Consider the following 20,827-nt stretch of genomic DNA (forward strand, 5'->3'; position numbering starts at 1 on the left):
CACAAAGTTTTGCCATGCTGGCTGCAAGCCCATTAGTGTGAAACAAGTGCACTTACAGACACCAGCCCCCTGGTCTCTGCCCTGCTCACTGCAACTGCTCTCTGTTGACAGCCTGCCAGGGGATTGAGCAATGCTATCAATATGCACTTGTGAGCAATTTGCAAAAACAGATCAGACAGAGGGTGTGATGGAGTGTCACAAGGTGCCTTTGCACAGTTGTGTCATGGGTACTCCTGCAGCAAGAGTAACACCAACTTGTTTGCCATGGTCTTACGTTTCTTGGTCACAACCTGCTCTCCTAACTGACTTCAAGACAGCCCTTGTTTTGGACTTTAGGGTTTATGAAAGCAATGAGAAAATACCACATGTGGTATCATCATCATCTTCATTATTAATGAAATCATTTTTATACCAGCAAAAGAAAGGGAGAATCAGGTTCTAGACATGTCAGCAAGCACGAACTGATTATACTCAATTCAGCTAATATTTACTTCCAGAAGTCACACTTAAAAAGTTTAAATTCCAGTTAAACTCAAGTGTATCTGGATGAAGGAAAACACCAGGATACTACACAGGTCTCTTAGAGGCCTGAAGTGGTTGGAAATGATTCAAAGCAAACTTGTAATGAATACTACAAAGTCTTGAATTAGAACTCAATCCAGAGAGACTGCTAGAGTTGTAAAGTGAGGCTACAGCTTCATTTAACAGTTAGCCAATCTAAATGGAAAGCAACAGATAAAGCACGGTCCTGCTCTCCCGTCTCACCCCCACGCTTCTGCTGGCACCACAACAGCTCTGATTGCACAGTGAGCTGTTTGTGGGAATTTGAAAAGGAAAGAAAAATTGAAGAGCTTTTCCCACTATGTAACCCTGAACTCATGTGTCACAAGGTCTGAGTCATCCTGGTCTCTGTCACAGAGGACAGCAAGCATTTGGAGGACAGGGAAAGCAAATACTTCTCTCAAGAGATACAGGTGAGCCATTATATGAAATCACATCCTGAAAATACAAAGTCTCTGATTTCAAGAGGCACTGAAGATCTGATCCACAAAACTCTAGAAAGGATTATAATTTATGCTACCCAAAAATGAAACATACAAGAATATATACCTGCTCTAAAAACACAGATCACTGTGTAACCAACCAAAAATAAGGAAAGTCTCAGTTGTCACGATGTTAAGTTGCAATCAATAAAGGCACAAGCACTTACTGTTAGGAACGGATGCCGTGAGTTCTGTAAAACACGGTTTTCCGTCAGCGTGTGTGCTACTTCATCCTGAAACACAGGCAGAGGGAAATCACTGCAGTGATTCTGCAGATCAGGGGCTTTATTTCAAACACTACTGGAGCAATTATTACAAGTGCTCACAGTACCCTTGTTATGACTTTCCAGAAGGCTACAGCAAGAGTGAACCACACTCCCGACTTTCCCATCTACTCACCTTTGCTACAATAACTTCCTTCTTCAGAATTTTCATAGCATAATACCGTCCAGTTGCTTTTTCTTTAACTAAAATGACCTTTCCAAAAGTGCCTTTTCCCAGTAGCTTAAGGTATTCAAATTCATTCATGGTCTGTTAATGACACAGATAAATAAGAACTGAATTATATGAACTACCAATAAGTACATCATTCTCAGACTAAGATTTCTCATTCCTGTAAGAACCCTATGTGCATGCATTAACACTTTTGCCTAGCTGAAAACAGAAGTAGAAATGATTCTTCCATAGAAATCATAATCATAGAATCATAATCACAGAATGGTTTGGGTTGGAAGGGACCTTTAAGATCATCTAGTTCTACCTCCCTGCTTTAGGCAGGAACACCTCCCTCTAGAGCAGGTTGGTCAAAGCCCTCATCCAGCCTGACCTTGAATGCTTCCAGGGAGGGGGCATCCACAGCCTCTCTGGGCAACCTGTTCCAGTGTCTCACCACCCTCACAATAAAGAATTTCTTCCTAATATCTAGTCTAAATCTGCCCTCTTCCACTTTAAAGCCATTTCCCTTCCTCCTGTTGTTACATGCCCTTACAAAAAGTCACTCCCCAGCTTTCATGTTGGCCTGGTTCATGAGTACCAGTACACTTATGAAACATAATCAAACCAAGAAAAACCATAAACTGCCTGCTAACAGAAAACTCATTCACTACTTAGCATATTATCACTCTACAGACATTTCAATCGCTTTGTCAGCACTCAGAAAGATTTGTATCTGCTCGGTGAAGGATGCAGAAGGCTAATGGCAGCTACAATTCAGAGTGACACATAAACAGTCACCCACACCAGTCTAAAACCAAGAGCATGACACAAGGCTGGCAGACATACAGACCAGCCTCTGGTGGATAGTTCATATTTTATCTTTAAAAATTTCAACAGTTCTGCCAAAATTGAAGCAAAATTATGAATGTAACGGGGGATGACAATAGTGAGACAAGGACACAAAGAAATGCTTTGGTATTATCCAGACGTGGCATTTGCACAGGAGAAGGTTAAATCAATTTTCAATTACAATTGCCAATGGGAATTCTTCGGAAAATGGAAACCCAAATAAGAAGCACAGATAGGGCAGAGAAAAGGCTGAAGGAAGATGTCCAGAAGGACTCCAAAGGGCAGAGAATCTACACTGGCACATACTGTGCCATGCAAGCCCATTCAGTCATTACTCTACTTGATGCAAAAACCCAAGCTCTATGAACACTATGGACAGACATATCAGTGGCTGTCAGTAAACCCAGGGCCTTAACCCAGAGAAATCAAACCCTCTGGATCCACCCTAAATCTGCATACTGCAGATACTGGTGTATACTGCAGTAGCCTGCAACAACACAGCGCACAGAGTTCACACAGAGTCAAGGTACAGTGGAAGCTACAATTTCAGTTTCTGTTACCACAAGAAAATGGGCAAACTTCTTCTATATCTAAGCTTGTCTTAGAAGTGAAGCATTATATCCAAGTTTAGAATGCTGACAAACCCAGTCAGGCTTTGATTGGTACCTCCTCATCTCTGACAGCTGCTTCATCCAGAAGTCACATCTACAAAAACTGCGTAATTGTTACAGGAACAGATATGCCTTGATGGTTGCTTCTTGTCTACATTCAAGAAGACCTAAAATTTATGGTTATTCCTGCTGTGCTTGCTTACCACTTTGTGTTTTGGCTTTGTCATGGAAACTTCCATTTCTTCAGCACCTGAATTATCACTAGGAGAACCAGATCTAAAATCCATCATCTCTTCCTCCTGTTTCTTAAGGCTGTCTGCTACAGTTTGGATGGCTTTTGTCCATTCTTCCCTGGAAAAATACAAGCAGTGACATCTGTTACTTGCAACTCCAGATTACTGTTGGCCACAGCAAGGGTCTCCAAGGAATACAGAAGAATTAATGCTCTCAAACACACCAATGCAATGTACACTGAATCATGTGTTTTCAAGCACTATAAAAATACATTTTCAAGAGCACTTTCAGGCCATGTCTTCATCACTAGAAAATAAAAGGCAGCAGAAGTCCCAACACTCCATATCAACTTAAGACTCTTTAGCACACAAGACTTCTAATTCACTGTCAGTCACTGGGTCAAGATATGACCTAGTGATACAGAGATTCACATAACAAAAGCAGACTTGTCAAAACCAAGAAGTAGAAGGATCCCATGCCACACAGCACAAGCAATTAAATACAGCTCTTCCATTCCTACAGTGCACTGAAACACGTATATCAAACTGCTGGGGGCACTATGCCACCTCTTCACACACATATCCCAAGTTTCAACAGCAGGGAATGTTCTAGGAAAAGGTTTAAGTTATTCTTCTCTTGGATAGATGGATGACAGCAGCTCTTTTGTAAAAAGTTCAGCAGAGTGTCAGCAAAAAGAGTGACAGAGGTATGGTTACAAGAAAGTTCCCAGGGCCATTTCAGCAACTGCTGCTCTGCTACTGACCCCTTTAACACCTATGCAGACCATCTTCCCTGCACTGAACTTTATGAAATTTCATACCTTTGAAAACTACTCAAGTTAAAGTTTTTGGCATTCACCTCATTTCACTGCAAATGCACTGATCACAAAACATAACCCAGTGTTTATCAGGGTTCTGGGAAAACCTGTAAGGTGTACAGGGGCTGAAGAGACGTTTTGTGGACTACGTGAATTTACCATTTTTTATTGTGTCTTCTGCATCTTTAAGGAACAGCATGTTGTGGTCTACTTGGAATTTGGGGGGCACTGGCTAAACTCTTCTTCCTAGGACATCACAGGTAAACTACTCTCGTGACAGCAGGAATATAAATAAGTAGACAATGCTGAGCAACGCCACGCATGATCAGCAATGTACAGGAGAAGCCATACCATCCTAAGCAATGTCACAATGTTTTTTCACTGGCTGTATGAAATAATATGATGAAATACCAGATTAAAAAAAAAAAAAAATCATGCCTGACCATCTGAATTGCAATTTTTGTTGGATGAAAAAAGCAAAGTATTCCACACAGGGACCGAAGCCCATAGGAAAAGTACCTGAAATAAGATTCTAACACAATCTGCACTGATTACGTGTAAGATTCTTTATGGCCCATTCAGGTTTTGGGGGGGATTTTGCCTGACTAATACAGCATCCATTTCTACTTCACACATATAGGAGAAATCTAGGAAATCTTCCCTCATCTCCAAGAGGTAAGACAGCTGTACAGAATCACCAGTTTGGGGATAAAGAAAAAAAAATTAAAAAATCACCTCTTCTATGTGATGTGTCTGCAAAATGCTCTTCAACAAATGCTATCCAGCCCTCTCTGGGGCAGTAAGGTAATGCTAAACATAGGAAGTTCTGGATGTTCTCCCATGCTCCCAGCAGAGACTCCTTCACTAAAAATCACAAATGTAGTCCTTCATTTAAAAGTCATGTTTGTTATTCAGAACTGGCAGAGAGAAGCTAAAGGCTACCTCAGCTTCTGTTTCAGGATTTATTACTGACTTAGTTAAGATCATGGCCTTCCTGAAGTCAATCTCTGATTTCTGGGATACCAGAATTTCACCTTCAGCTTTTACATCTCAAGTGTACACAACAGAGGTGACTAATGCCCAAGATCTGAAGCATCACCGAGCTGACTCCATTGGCTAGGAGCGAACAAAACAAGACTGAAATTTCCCCAAGTGGAAACTGTTATTCACTCACTTTAGGGTCAGTGACTGCAAAGCTACTAAACGAAACAAGGACCAGTTTATTTTTCTTTGCTTTAATTTGATTTCACTTTCTTCTGAATACTGTGATAGAATCAAAAGCGATAAACAAGAAGCGTCTTTAAATCACTACACATAAAGGCTACAGGACAAAAAAGCAAGGAACGTTAAAATCAGACACATACCAGTGTTATATCTAGGGAGGACCCTGGTTTTAAAATACTCCTTCCCCTAGGGCAATGATACTGGAATAATTTAAGTTCAGTTCCTGAAGAGCAAGTAAATATTTAAATACTCTGTAGTTGTAGAGTAGCTGTGCTGGAAGTCTCTTCTGTTAGGAGCTAAGAGATCAATTCTCTAATGATGAGAGCACAGGATGCATGCTCTTAGCTTTGTTTCCTAACAGCTGAAATAGAAATCTGCACCTGCAGCAGATAACTATCACCTTTATTATCTAATTTGCATAAAACATTAGCAATCAGCAGTGATACTACTAACATTTTTTCCTTTAAAAACAAGGAGTCTGAAAAGAAATTAAAAGGTCAGCATTGTGACACAACTCAACTTTGCTTGCATCTCTTTCACTCATGTTCATCCTTCCCGAAACTCCCAGGTCAGAAACACTTCACATACCACATAGTTCCCAGTAAGAAATGAAGCCCAACCTTCCAGAAATAATTACCTGTGTGCGGGTACAGACATACACCTGGCTTTTTTGGATATCCAAACCAACATCATTTCAGTGACAGACAATATCCTCCTTAAAAGCCAACCCCTCTTTAAGGAACCTTCTGTGCTACAACACAAACTAAACCTGAGACGCTCAAAAATTGTTACTTTTCAGTCTAGAATGTGCATCACCTGGTAAGTAAGAGCTTCAGAAAAGGACTTATTGCTAATGCTGAACACTCACATCTGCTTGTGCAAGTAGTTTTATGTATTAAATATGAATGAAACATACCGCTCCTCTGGAGTCTCCACATGAAATGTTCTTTCAATTACTGTGGTCCACTGGAGGCATCTAATGATAAATGTGTTTGGTTTAGGTCGTTCTGTCTTCATCAGCTGGCACTCTACCACAATCAAGGAAGAAAGAGTCATGGTACATAAGCAGGTTTAAATAATCATTTGTCTTTATTCTTATCTAGCAAACTGTTGCAATTAATCAGCCATTGAAATCTCTGTAAGTACTTCTTTAGGCAACTTGAAACAATTTACTGTGTTGATGAAACCAATAAATAGCTTGTGAGATAGCAATCTAAGCAGCACTGAGAACGAATTCTGCTTAGAAAGGCTCCATGTTTGCTCTGCCTGGAGAGGTAAGTAGAAATGCGTTGTGATGACACAGAAACCATTCAGACACAGATCCTACACTCCAAAGGTCATCCACCAACACATGGACAAAGTCAGCTGATAGCACAGCAATTACATCTACTGAAATTAAAGCCAAGCCTCTACGTTCCCACCCTCTGATGTTCCAGTCACAAAATCCAGCCTTTGGCTTTCAAGGAGTTGCTGGAAAGTGTATTCAGTCATTTTTCATCGCTCTGATGGAGATTAGACTCTGGCACAAAGCATTTCAGCCCTCAAACATTAGAGGGAACAACACCCAAAAAAGACCCTACTGCAACCAGCACGCAGAGAGCTGTGCTCAGCTGCATGGACTGTCATCCCTGTCAGCATTCAAACAGCACCTCGAACCTCTGAGGAAACGTGGCCAGATTCAAAAATACCACATTCTTCATAAAAATGCCCCTTGAAGAGCTGAGCATGATTTATTTATTTTTAAGTAAAATAAACACATCTTCTGTTTTAGGCTTTGTAGGATATGATGAGTGCTTACCCTTCAAATTTGGGCACCTGATCAAGGGTACACAAACTATAAAGCAGCCAAAACCAAACCAAACCAGAAGAAGGTTGATTAAATGACAGCAGAAGCCAAGGCACTACAGTTTCCAGATTTATATTAAAATAAAATCCAGTGCTAATTAAAAAGTTCCTCTTCAAGCAAACTCAAAGTGAGTAGAAGGATAATGGGAGAAGTGTTCTTCCATTAACGATTCTTCCTAGCAGTTAATGAAACCACAAACTCACAAACTGTGATTTGGTCTTCAGGGTCTAAATCAACTTCCAAGTGAAAGGAAGGCACTGAAAAGGCAAGGAGAAATTTCTGCTTCCTGCCAGAGCTACAAACACATTCAGCTGTGCACAAGCTGAGGACAGGATATGGCCAGATTATTAATGTGGATTAACGGTCCACATTAGTAGGGATCCACCGGTATCGTTAGGCTAATTTTATTATTGTGAAAATTTAGAGTGCTCAGTTTTAAATTCAAGCTCTTAATTAGCACCCAGATAAAATATTTACCCCCAGTGTTTTTGGGTGCTGTATTTTGGCAATATATTTCATGCCTCATTTGCTACTGGAATTATAAGGTTTTCAATGAGTAACTTTGCATTTTTCATGACAAGAAAATCTAATTTTTCTTTAATAGCACGCTGAGGTTATACTGCACCCTACTAAAGTACAGCAATTAGATAAGAGAAAGTTTATTAATGAGTCATGAAAAGGTTTTAGTGTGATAAACAGCACTCCTTTATTCACCGAGATTAAAGGACTTCCACAAAACAACGTGGTCATGCTTCCAGAGTGCTGTATTCTGCCTTCCAGCACCTCCAGCATCTTCTGCAGAATGGCCACTAATGCTGAACACAACTGCAGGACCTGGCACAGCCCAGTAGGCCCTGTTCTGAGCAATTTAACTGCTCCAAGATCTGCCACCTTAGCTAAGCTGCTCTTCTTTTTTTTGTTTGCTGTATCTCCTGTTTTTGCCCGACTGCTTTACACAACTAGATGAAGGCTGGGACTGTCCCCTATGAAACTGCACAACGCAGACACGACAGATACTGAATTTGGCTGAAGTCTTACAAAAGAAAACAAGGCTATTTCTAATCTTCTGCAAATCCAAAACTCATACTGTACTTACCCACCAGTACAACATGATAAGGAAACAAACTGAGAGGTGTTGCTTGCTTACTTTTTTATAACAGTCTTTAGATGCATATTCAGTGCCTCAGAATAAATACCCTGAATAAGTGGCATAGATGCTTCGATTTAATCACGAGCTCTAAAATTTAACCATTTAATTTCAGCCCAATAACCCACAGAAGATGTCTGTCACAGAAGGGGACCAAATAAATAGCACTGCTCTTCCCCCAAGTCAGCAATGTTCATCGATATCTGTTAAGCCTGCTGATCCAGCAATCTTTAATGCATACAGCAAGACGAATAATAGAGATTTGTCAGTTAATAACCACTATAATTCAAGTATGTCACACAGAAATGTTTTGTTTAGTGAACAATATGCTGTCTAATTACCCTGCTCAATCATAACAGCACATGAGAAAAAATGCAGAAGGCTTTATTTTTAACTTGCTTTACCAGTGTAAGGGCTGTAAATGACAGGTTTCAAAAAATTTGTAGCTTCCACTTTGCTGCATATGGGAAGAACCAGCTCATGGATTCTATCACTCAAGTTAGGAAGCAGTGGGTTTTTTCCTACTTTTAGAACCAACTCTGTAGTCTTTATTGTAGTTAGTAAGCACAAGAAGCACCAAAGTTGTCTCCTATTATCATGTACAGCAACAGGCACTGCTATAGCAGACCACAAATACAGACTCCACATAATATCAGGTCTGATTCATGGCACATCTGGGGTTCTGCTGTATAAAAACATCACATTTCATCTACGGGCTGGTGGTCATTTACTCACTTTGACGGCAGTTTTTCCTGTCAGACAGGACAGCATACATATCCTTCATTTGTAACAAATAAACAGCAGCCTGTTAAAAATGATTTAAATTGCTCTAAAGAACCTCTTGATTCTTTCCTGGTGTTTGGTCTTTTAAAGTAAGTAGGACAGAGAAATTGTTCCTAACAGGAATAGACACCAAGGCATTCAAATGTAAATTACCATTTTGTGTTTGAAAGACACTTACTATTATCCCAGTGACTTTCTAAAATGTCACAATATTTGCTTCACCAGCACTTAAGCTAAAAGGCAGATTACTTGCAATGAAAGTGTCAAACTCTGCTCCCTATATAATGACATCACACTTTAAACCAATAATGTCAGGCATCCTTCCAGTTCCTGGTTTGGTTTCTTTAAGGAAGGAGATGGGGAAAAAAAAATAAAAATAAAAAAGGCAAGCTGGAAAGTAACAAAGGTGAATAAATAAGAGTTTGAAAGTCAAAAAGGAATACTGCGTTGAGGTGCTTTTCTATTCTAGCATCACTGAGCAGATCCCCTCTGCCAAATAGCTCAGCACGGCCAAAGTCAGGAGGTGGAAGCCCTGAGTTAGAGACCTACATTTAATTGGCTGGAATAGCAGCAGACTCAGAAAATGTGCCTACAGATCTGGCCATACTGTGCCCTGTGAAAAATGCCTGACTGCAGATACCCAGTCCTCTCCCAAAAGGAGCACTCACTGTTGAGCAATTATGTTTTCAGCTGTGCAACAAAACCACTGCAGTCCACCCTCCTTTTGGACAGCCAGAGAAATAATCCCTTCATCCTAAAAGGAACAGCCCTTCCCTCTCTGTGCTGTTTATCACAATACACTGCTCTTCTCAGCTACCCAGTTTTAAGAGCTTATAACCTAATGGGCAAACATACATGGTAATCTGAGATTACAATCAGTACGAAGGCTACTTACCTAACAGATTTACAACATTCTATTGGTTATTTATCTGCAGGGTGTCTGGAGCATAACTAACTATCTAGGTACCAGCATTTCTATTCCATCTATCTTAACACGGGCACAGGTATGACTTAGAAATCACAGTTAGTGCTCAAGTATCATCTTTTACAAGTTTGGGAAAAAAAAAAAATCACCAGTAGGTAACATCCAGGTAAAATAAACTACATATGCATATCATTCAACTTCAAACATACTCAGCTGTTTTAAATGAGAAGTAGAGGTTTACTTATTTTTATATAAAGTGATTCCTTTTTTTTACATGTGGGCTTTTTAAACAAGTTTTCAAGGATTTCAAAATCCTTGTAGGTTGAATGGAGAAGGCCTGAGGTAAAGAAGATTGTAAAGCACATAAAAAAATCCTGCAAAATTAAAGTACATTTTGCATTTATTGTTATTGCTTTCTCCATAACTGTTACTGGGAAAGATACAGCATTATTAGACAATGTTACTACCTTTCACTGTTTTCTCCCGATTTCAGTATCTCTACTTTTCATGGATTGATAAAATATGAATTAATATGAATTTTACGTTTCTAATGAGAAGAGTCCCTTAGTTGTGGACAGAAAAACAGAAAAAATAACTTTTAGTTGCAAAGCTAAAGAAAGCCAACATTATTTTAGAGCAGAAAAGGGTAAAATTTTTAATCAGAAACATGGGACCCCTTCCAAAGAACAGACTGACAGGGACAGCCTGCCATCTCATTAAAAACAACAACAAAAAAAAAACCCTCTCTCTCTCTGATTAACAAAAAAAAAAAAAAAAAAAAAAAAAAAAAAGAGGATAATAATAACAGGAAAAAAAAAAAAGAAAAAGAAAAGTGAAAGGATCAATTTTTACAGAACGTTTAAGCTGAAGCCACCCCAGCTCCACTGGCACGAGCCTTCTGCAGGCATCCTCTGCAGTGCAGAGCCACTCTGGCCTGAGAATTCCTGCAGAGCTTGCTCCAATTGACTCACGTGAACTCGACAAGTTAACTCAAGTGAAAGAAGGCAAGCAGGTTCAAAGGGAAGAGTTGTGGTGCAAAACAAACCCGAGTAATGCAAGCGTGGAGGGTACCGAGAAGGGAACCACACATCAGATGCTAACAACACTGCATGCCAGTGCCTATATGAAAAATTAAATCCTGGTGAGGCAACAGCTGCTTCAGCGAGATCCACAGCACAGTACTGACTCGTAGTGAGGAGCCCATCCCCATGAGCACCGAGGTCTTCCCGACCTGCTACTGGCTCTCCAGATAGGAGAACATGCTGCTAAGAACATCCTTCCACCCACCCCTCCCTGCAGTCCTTCTTCTGGGGTACCTCACTGTACAGGCATGTGTCTCATCTTTTTGACAATGCTCTGATACCATGGCAACAAACTTGTTTATATATAAATGCCAAGACTGACAAGCTCAATTTGCCAAAAAAAGCAACATATTTCTGTTGTGAAAATCAATTTAAGTTAACTCTTTCTGAAAGCAACTTGGACAAAGGGAAGGCAACAGACGTCCTTTTTTATTCCTTAGCAGTGATCTGCAGTAAATAATTACTGTAAGTAATGCAGTTAGCAGCAACAGAAGGGAAGCGTCCTGCAGAAAGTGCATTTGGTAAAAGCCTCTGGCTACAGACCAAGTGCTGAATTAATTTATGAATTCACAGCTTTCTGCCACTGTTTTTTTACCTTCTTGATCCATAAGTAGATACCCACCCAAAGGGGAAAGCGCCATGTCATTAGTGCAGTAAAAATTCTAAGACAACTCTCTCTAAAATGAGGCAAAATTCCTCTAATCTCTCCTGGCATCCTACACTGGAGCACACCAGGCAACAGCAGCACGCCCGTTATTTTCCCCATCATCACTCCTAACAGGTATATTTGTCACTACCAGAGAAAACTAACGTTTGCATTAATGCCTGGTGCTGCACAGCCAAAGGTGCTCCAAAATAAACCTGCTCAAACATCTCAGCCTGAAAATTGTCAAGAAAAGGGTAAATGTGGCACTGAGGGACACGTTTTAGTGTGCATGGTGGGGATGGGTTGATGTTGGACTGGATGATCTTGGAGGTCATTTCCAACCTTAACACCTCTATGGTTCTATGACAAGATGAATCCCATGCATTCCTGTAACAAGAAGGAAAATGCCCTGTGCTTCTCTCTGCACAGCTCTGCTTCCAGTAGTCATCAGAAACAGATTACTGCTAATAACAGGTGCCACAGTGATCTATTTTTAAGCAGTGAAATGAGACACAGGCAAGAGAGAGGAAAGATCAAGAACTGGAGAAAATAAAAGCTGGAAGTATGAAGAGAAAGGTTAAAAACAGGAGCAAGAGAAGGAAATGTTCCTCAGGTTCTTCTATCACATCCTGTGCCGTGGCACCTGAGCAAAGATGGAAATGTTTGCAAAGGACAGAGTGCAGAGGTTAGAAGATATTATTTACAAACCTTTCTGTTGGCTCTAAAAAAAGAAATGTGGTTTTGTTTTCAAAAGGAAGAAAAAACGAGCGTGTTTTATTAAAACCAGAGCTTGTTCCGTGTTATACTACCAGTCAAATAATTTCAATTGATATTAGTGCCCCTTGAATCTACATCTGGTGGCTGAAATGCTTTGGCTGTGCCTACTTGCCAAGTACCACACACTTGGTTAATACTTGCTGAATAACAGACAAACAAAACAGCAACAAGTAAACCTGTTTATTCTACAACCAGAGAACGAAAATCAGTAGAAAACTTCAAAACCCCTACAGCATCAAACCTACACAGTCATTACTGAGAAACATGGTGTTGTTTTGTTGTGTTTGGTTTTTTTTAAATCTAGATTAGATATGTCAGTCTGGGCAGACTTGAACATTACTGATGCAGATTCCCAGGGCTATGACTGGGATTTCAGCCCCCAAACTGGATGAGAGAGCACCTAAAACCACTTACGAGCTACTGAGAAGTTATTTAAAGGCGATTCTCGTTGGTCAACATCTTGCGGTCGCTCCTTGTAGCCAATGAACGTGCCGTCATTCTTTAAAAGAAAATACCGAGGCCTCCATGTTTTGATGTATTCTCCTGCAAAAAACAAGTGGGAAAAGAAAGATATCATCAAAACACCCCACAATACTGATTCACCAACCTATATATATTTTAAGTATTGAAACTCAAACTCCTGACATAGCAGCAGCTTTAAGAACATTCAGTTCATTCTGATACGAGCAGTGGAAAAATACAAGCACTGAGTCAGATATTTTTAGTGATGCTACCCATAAGAATGGGACTTCACAAAAGGTAAACAGCTCTGTTTTGTTCTTCTATCTATTCCTATTTCCATTCAAATTCTACAACATCTGCCTTAAATGCATTTTAAATTTTTTAAAAATCAGAGCAGATGTCCTATGTATTATTTTTGCTATTGTCATTTTTCATACTGACAAGTGGAGAAATTTTTTTCATTTACATTTTGCAGTGCAAGTATTTTAAACAACAATGGGTAATTTACTAATTAGTCAACTGCTTTATCAAACCAACAGTCATTTTTAGAACATAAAAAGATAATTCTCTGCTTACGTTACATAACATCACTCACTCCTCTCACAACATCTGAAGCATGAAACATGAGATGATATATCACAATACAAAAGGAGAAAACACTGGATGATGTACAGCCACCACAAACAAGAAAATAAGCATCTCTTCTGAAATACACCCCACCTTTCATTTTAGAGAGGATCCCTTGACCGCACTGTGCTACTGCTCACTTGGTAACACTGAGCAGATACTGGTTGATGACTATCCCAGCCATGTTCTAAACCTTCAGCAGTTGAAGAAAAGTGCTGATTAAAACCTCCAAGTGAGTTATCAGAGCTCCTCAAGTGGGCTTCAAGGATGGCAGTCTGGAGTTCCACCTACATCTGTTCTGGGAGTCAGTGTGCATCAGTTCCCCCTGTGCTGCCTGCCCATGCTATTCCCAGATCTGTAGGTAACATTTCTACACAGCTGAATCACAAAAGCCTCACTCCAGGTGCTACTCAACCCACAGTACAGGCCACATTTCACCTCTGCCCATCCCTACCAACAACTGATTTAGAAGAGAGAAAACAAACCAAAGCTGTCACTGCAAACCACCCACAGCTGGGCAGCAGCTGCAGCCTTCTCCCTGCAGTAAGGTTTTATGTTTGTCTGTTTGATCAACAGCAGGGAGAGGATGAGGGAGCAGATCAGACACCAAGCATCGCTCAGGTGAGCAGCAGCAGGTCTGAGCACCTCCCTAGCACCCACTGCCTGCTGTTTCACCTGCCAGTAAGCAATTCTAGCAGCAGCCAAGAGCAGGGAGAAGAAAGGGCTCCTTAAATTTACTGGCTACAGCAACCTGCTATTCTCCCTGGTGCCACTTGCATCCTGACTGTTGCTTTCAAGTTTTTAGCCCTTGGTTAGGCCTTTAACTTTCTATTCTAAAGCAAGAAACAAAAATTTACTGAGTTGCCCTTCAAAAAATATCTGTTTGCACTGATCCAACAGCTCAGTCAAAACTGATGAGAGTAAAAGAAACGGACACAAACCTATGCAGTATTTCTTTTAAAGACATCGGTTGCAGCTGCAAGTATTATACTGACCTAGAAGAGCTTTACAAAAATGTCTGTGTCACTACAGGAGTTTCAGAAGGACTCACCTAGAGCACTGTCCTGGCATTTATAGGCAAGGCAGTAAATGTAGGAGCTTTTGTTGTCACCTTCTTGATTTTGACCTTAATTAAAAGCTGAGAACTTTCTGGGGTCAGTAGGAGATTATGCAGCCTTTCACATTTAAATTATCAATCCAACTCAGCCCAGATCAGTGAGATTACTCCAATCTCATTACTATTACACCCCAGATGGGACTACAGGAATAAGAAAACAGAATGCGCTCGGCCCAGTGCCTCCGGAGAGCTCTGCCAGGTAAGCGGGCTGGGCAGGCAGCCGTCGGGACTCTGCGATGTACCTTCCACATTGGTGTTTTCTTCTCTTGACCTAAGCAAACCCAGAAGAGCTAGGCCTTCCTTCTCCATCACACGCCCACGCTTATGACTAAATCCACACTGGATGGTATGTTAAAAAAACCAAACAAAGAAAAAAAACTAACAACCAACTACATGAGGGGCAAGTTAGAGAGTGTTAGAGTCTTGCCTGCTGTACATTACGCATCTTCCCAGTCTGTATTTACAGGAGACATGAACTTTTTTTTTTTAAAAGATATTCTGAAATAATACCTGGTTATTTTCAGTGAAATATGCATATTTTTACACCAAATCACACTCTACTTTCACAAGAGTCTCCTCCTCTCCCTCATCCTATTTTATGTTTTATTAGAGGCTTAAGTTTGGCTCTAATACTTTCTTACAGCTTTATTCCACTGATCTGTTTCTGTTAGAAATACATCACCTAACAGGACTAATCACATAGTCCTTATCATGGTGTATTCCATATATTCCACACACACCATCATCCTCCACACTCACTCTTTCTGCCCCATCCCTGGAGGTGCCCAAGGCCAGGCTGGATGGGGCCCTGGGCAGCGTCATCTGATGGGAGGCAACCAGCCCATAGCTGAGGGATGGAACGGGGTGGGCTCTTAAGGTCTCTTCCAGCCCAAACCATTCTGTGACTCCACTGTTGTACAAGTCTATCATTTACCTTTCACTGGAAACAAAAGACCAAGCAGTCCATTAGCATTTCACAAGAACCACTCCTCTTGGACCTTCGTTCACTTATTGCTTTAGCTGGGTCAGGTTCTTCATCTAACTTTTTAATTTGTAAATAAGTAAATAAACTGCTTTTTCCATATCTGGAACTTAATGAATGCTGCAACATGGCAAGCTTACACATTATTGATTATTGCTCTTGCCAAGGACAGTATGAGGCACACTGCAGCATCTGCAGTGTACATTTTATTATGTAACAAGCTCTGAGGTTACACTCCTGCACCTTGCAGCAGCATGCCAGTGCCTTCTTTGTGACACCCCAATCAGTTTACTTGTTAATCTGATCTTATATAGACAAGTTGGAACTAACTCTCATTCTTCTGTTCTGAAATTCAGATCACCAACAAAGTCATCAACAAAACATACAAAGTGAATATTCTTAAGAAACAACTTTACATCCTTTTTAGTAACTAAATCAGCAGAAACACTACAAACTTTCTACAACCTGACCAAAAAACACCTTTTCCTTCCTCATTAAGCCACCGTGCCTGAAGAGCGAACTGAACTGTTTCGATTTTTGTCCTGTGATTTTTGTTCCTGTTGCGGTTTTAAGAATAATAAAAGCAAGAAGTTGCTTGAAGTCACTCATGGTTTTAGCTATGTTGTTTCTCTAGAAGAAACAGAGTAAGCACAAGCATGTGTGGCAGATTCTATTAGACAACACTTAATAATAATAATAATGATCCACCATGGAAAAGTGAACAATTCACAAAGCAAAACATTTTTTCCTCTGTGATTCATTGCTTGTGTAATGCCCTGGCAGAGCCTTCTTTGTTTTCAGTAACAGAATGCTAACACTGCAGAGACAGAAAAGCAAAAGCATGAGTTGTAAATCCTACATATAAAATCCTGGAATCAAACAGACTCCTCTATAACACGCCAGCTTTATTATTTAAAACCTTTATGTGTCGTTCTGTTTACTCAAAGCAATTTTCAAGTTGCAAAGATTCCCAAACTGTACATATCTGCAAATACACACCAAGACCGTTATAGACCGATTTCACTTTATTGCTTTGTGTCTGCCCCCACACACTGCATATTAAAATACTTAATACACGCTCAGAATGTAAATCCACCTCATGCCAAAGAAGCTTTTCCCAGTCACACGTACTGCAGAGCAAACTTACGCCTGAATATTTTGGAAAGTCAAACACAAAACTCCTCTGGTTCATGAAAAGTTAATTCTGCTGAGGATTTACAATAATGCAGGGTTAGGTTATTTTCCTCTGCTCTCCCCAACAGTATCTCACCGAATCTGGAGCTGTCTACCACTGATAGAGTGTCTAACATCAGAAACAGCTGCCACTCCCTGGGAAGCTTACGGGGTAAGTGGAGAATAATGAGCAGCAAGCACCAGCAGAACAAAAGAAAATCCATCTTTATTTACCAACTGCTGCATGCTTGTTGCTGCATCAAGCTCATTCAAAGCCAACGCCACACCCTTTAATTCGGAACAGACTATACTTAAGGAATCGTTGCTTATTTTTTTAATCAACTCATACATACCAACGGTTTAAAAAAATCATTAGGTTAACCAAGTCAGCATCCAACGATACCCTTGATATTTACAGAAGTCCTGGACCTGCTATTAACTTTCTTATGCCCCAAAGTAACCAGAACAAGCCCAGCAACACCGAGCAACAACAACGTCTCAGTTACATTAAGCACGCTCTATCGGCTACTGCGAATCTATGGATAAATAATGCATTCTATATTCTGCTTTGAGCACCAAAAGCGGCATCATTAATTACAATTAAAGGTAACACTCAAAATACAAGGGCTTTAAGTTATGTAAGCCTCTGGTCCGTTCCCACACGCTCTGAACGCGTTGCATTCCTTGATCGCGCAGCACACAGCCAGCCGAGCGAGACACGAGGGCTGTGCCAAGCGCGGCGCTCATGTGCCACTGGTCAGAGACAGACTGAGTCAGTTCTAAAACTTCAATGGCAGCGGAGAGCGCTCTGCACCCTGTCTGCCTAATAAGGCTTCCCTGACGCAGATGCCAGCTTCCCTCAAGACGTGAAGCTTTCAGGAGCTGCCATCTCATGCACGCTGGCATGTCTGGAAAGAGGAAGGTGGATTTACAGCTAGTTTCTGCTGGTTGAGCAAATCAGTGTCCGCTCACTGGCAAACCAGCTGAAATCAAAACAGATTTCAAAAAGAAAGCAGGGGCTCGAATTTCTCCTTTGCATTTCTAAAGCGCTCAGAAGCACACCCTTCCCAAGCACAGGGAGCCGATTCTGGATCGTAAATACTTGATACGAAACAATTAAGCAGGGCGAGAGCGACCCAAATGAAAAATCTGAATTCACTTTTTATTTTTCAAATAGCTGCACAGCCATCCATTGGGCTGCTGCAGCACTCTTCCTCCCCCCCCGCCTCCACAAACTGTCAAAACAAGGTTTCAAAACAGCGCCAGGTTTGAGGTAGCTTTTTTAGGAAAGAAGAAAAAAACAACAGGGCACTCTAATGTCTTTCCCAACACGCTCGCGGAGAGAGGAGGACCTCTGCTCTGTCTGCCTATTCAGAGGAGTACAGAAGGGGGCCAGTTCTTTGATTATTTTTTTTTCTTGGTCACTCTGGATGAGTTCTCAGTCCTCGCCTCCAGCATACAGCTGCGGCCGCGTCGCCCGTGCCCTGCATCTCAATGAGGCGGCTCAGACTGCAGCCCCGGGTGCTCCCCAATGGGGAGGTCAAGCCTGAGTCAGCAGCCCGTCTGCAGCCGCCCCGGCGGGGACCCCGCCGGCACAAGGAGCTAATTCAGGGCACCGCAAATCCGCTCCCCGCTTTATGCCGAGCCGCTCTGCGTGCAGCTGGATGGCAGCGCGGTGCGGGCGACGGGACAATGATTGACGTTGTTGCCAACAGGTTAAGAAGAAATGCCTCCTCCTCCTGAGCGGCTCCGGCTATTCTGAAGCGGCGGCTGTTTCTCACGCTCGCACAAAGCTACGATATATGGCACCTGCTTCATTATCATCTCTTCGGGGAATTTGGGGAGGGAGGGGAGGAAGAGGGAGGCTGGAGGTGGGGCAAAGGGGAGCGATTCAATGTTCAGCCTGACAAAGGGAGATCTTCGCACCGCACTCGGCGCCAGCGCCTTCAAAGCCAGCACGCTGCAGTTGCTCTTCACCTGGCATCCCACATCTGTAAATTAACTTTGGAAAACAACAAATAACGCCGACCTCTCGCTTCTGTCAATGCTATACGTGAGCTGGGTAGGAAAATACACACACACGAAGGTGCCCCAGTCTGTAGTTACACAACAGCTCCGAATTAAAACCCTTAATGAAAGCAAGGAACGGATGCTCTGATTAACGAAGCCAGGCCATGGGAGCGATCAAAAGTCAGATTATGGAGTAACAAAATCAGGTTGTCACCCAATGCTTTGCTCATGGACAACTGCCACGTTCCAATTTTATCTGTTTCAAAGGCTCTGAGATCACCACTACCACCACCGATGACATCTTATTCATAAAACCACTGTATTCCAACTGTAGGGTTATGTAAAACTCAAACATGGAGGGGTTGGGTTTTTTTTGTTTTTTTTTTTTTTTTGTGCTGAATTTCAGTTTAGAAGGTCAAAAATGTTGGCATATTGCTTACAGCAATCAGTTTAAGCAATACCAGATATTCCCAGAGGAATGAAAGAGAATTAATCAGCATGTAAAAAAACTCCTTACTCCTACCTTTGGCACAGCTTAGTCAGGCTAGTCCTAACCTACAGCTGTCTCCAGTGGGAGAAGATGTAAATGAAGTTTCATTAAAAACAGCAGTTTTAAGGACTTGCTACATAAATTACTGGAAGTTAGGAAGCGATTTCTTCAACCGTGCTGAAAACCTAAGAGTGAATTTCATCTCTGTTACCTTGCGGTGGGAGCAAAAGGACTTAAAGCTACCACGAGGTGTCCAAGGCAATGACAGAGCTCTGTGCTGTAATAGGCTCGCAAGCAGCTACAGAATTGAACACAACAAAGCACTCCTGTAACAAAGAGAAAATGCCATCATGTGTGCCTCTGCTTTTGACAGGTGCCCAACTCTCATTTTTATAAATAAATAAACATGACAGAGGATGTGTCAGATTCACTGAACTGAATTAAATCTGCTCGGAACAATTATTTCTCCCCAAGTAATTTTTAACTTGACACTATGATGGAAGATAGCACAAGCAGCTAACGAAGCACTTAGGCTAATAAACCTCTGTAACTTTTTAAATATCTTCCTTTAGATAAAGGAGGTTCCTCCAACTTTCCTCGAGCTCAACATGAAGTCAACACAATCAGCACTTCTGCGAATCAGGCTCTTAAACACAGTGAATGTATTCATAAAAGGGCGTGACATAATCCTCCCAAGATGTTATGATCTCTACTAAGAACACAAAGCACAAAAACCCAACACCAAAACACACCACACCCTGGTGTATTTGAACAAGGAAGAGCTTTTCTATACATCATCTAAAAGCTGATTTAATTACTTGATCTCTTAGCAGAAGCATCCACAACAGTGATTCCTATACTAATCTGAAGGCATGCCTTATGTGAATGGGACATACTCAGTTATGTTCCTCAGCAACGTCCTCTGCAGAAACCTTTGGACAGTGCAACCAGGGACAAAGCAATGAAACACACACAAGCCAGAGCTCTTCCACATCTTAAACAAAATAGGTCCAAAAGTATCACCTCTAGCCTGTATTCCCAAGGCTGCCTACACACAGCACACAGAGGGTCCTCGAGGAAGGCACCTCTAATTGAATAAAAAACAATTTGAGGTCTCCTCCCCCACTCTGCCCCACTGAAATCTCAGGTTTGTACAGGGCAAGCCATTAAGTTGGAGGGAGCTGCTGGGATGCAGCCATACACGAAGGGCTGCACCAAGGACTGAAGAGCTCCGGGCTGCTTCTTCCAGGCTCCATGCCTGCATCATTGTGCCATTCATAAAGCAGATCAAAACCTTAGGGAACTGTAAAGAAATGGCAGGAAAAAAAAAAAAAATCTAAAGGACATTAGAAGAGATTTATGGCAGCAGTTTTGCTGAAACAGATGATATGGACAAACTTCAGAGGCAGTTTGAAACCAAATCAAATCAAACCAAGCTCTGTTTGTAAAAACTGAGCCACTGAACTTGGGCTTTCACAAATAAGCATTTTATGTAGGGTAAAACATGCACACATCACATTGTTATCCTTTAGCTTCTCATTTTGAGC

General features: G+C 41.3%; 1 protein-coding gene across 1 annotated transcript in view; it reads right to left on the bottom strand.

Moving 5' to 3' along the window:
• The window catches only part of AKT1 (AKT serine/threonine kinase 1), a 71,528-nt gene that overhangs the window by 21,112 nt on the left and 29,589 nt on the right, over nt 1-20,827 (bottom strand). Inside the window, exons 3-7 of the mRNA XM_042813570.1 lie at nt 12,834-12,962; nt 6,130-6,241; nt 3,142-3,289; nt 1,443-1,574; nt 1,211-1,276 (exon numbers count right to left, since the gene is read on the bottom strand). Of these exons, the coding sequence (XP_042669504.1) occupies nt 1,211-1,276; nt 1,443-1,574; nt 3,142-3,289; nt 6,130-6,241; nt 12,834-12,962 (587 nt within the window). The remainder of the gene's footprint in view (nt 1-1,210; nt 1,277-1,442; nt 1,575-3,141; nt 3,290-6,129; nt 6,242-12,833; nt 12,963-20,827) is intronic.

Source organism: Centrocercus urophasianus, unplaced genomic scaffold, assembly GCF_019232065.1.
Source record: "Centrocercus urophasianus isolate 14NV4802_14NV808 unplaced genomic scaffold, USGS_Curo_1.0 seq_14, whole genome shotgun sequence".
NCBI classification, from domain to species: Eukaryota; Metazoa; Chordata; class Aves; order Galliformes; family Phasianidae; genus Centrocercus; species Centrocercus urophasianus.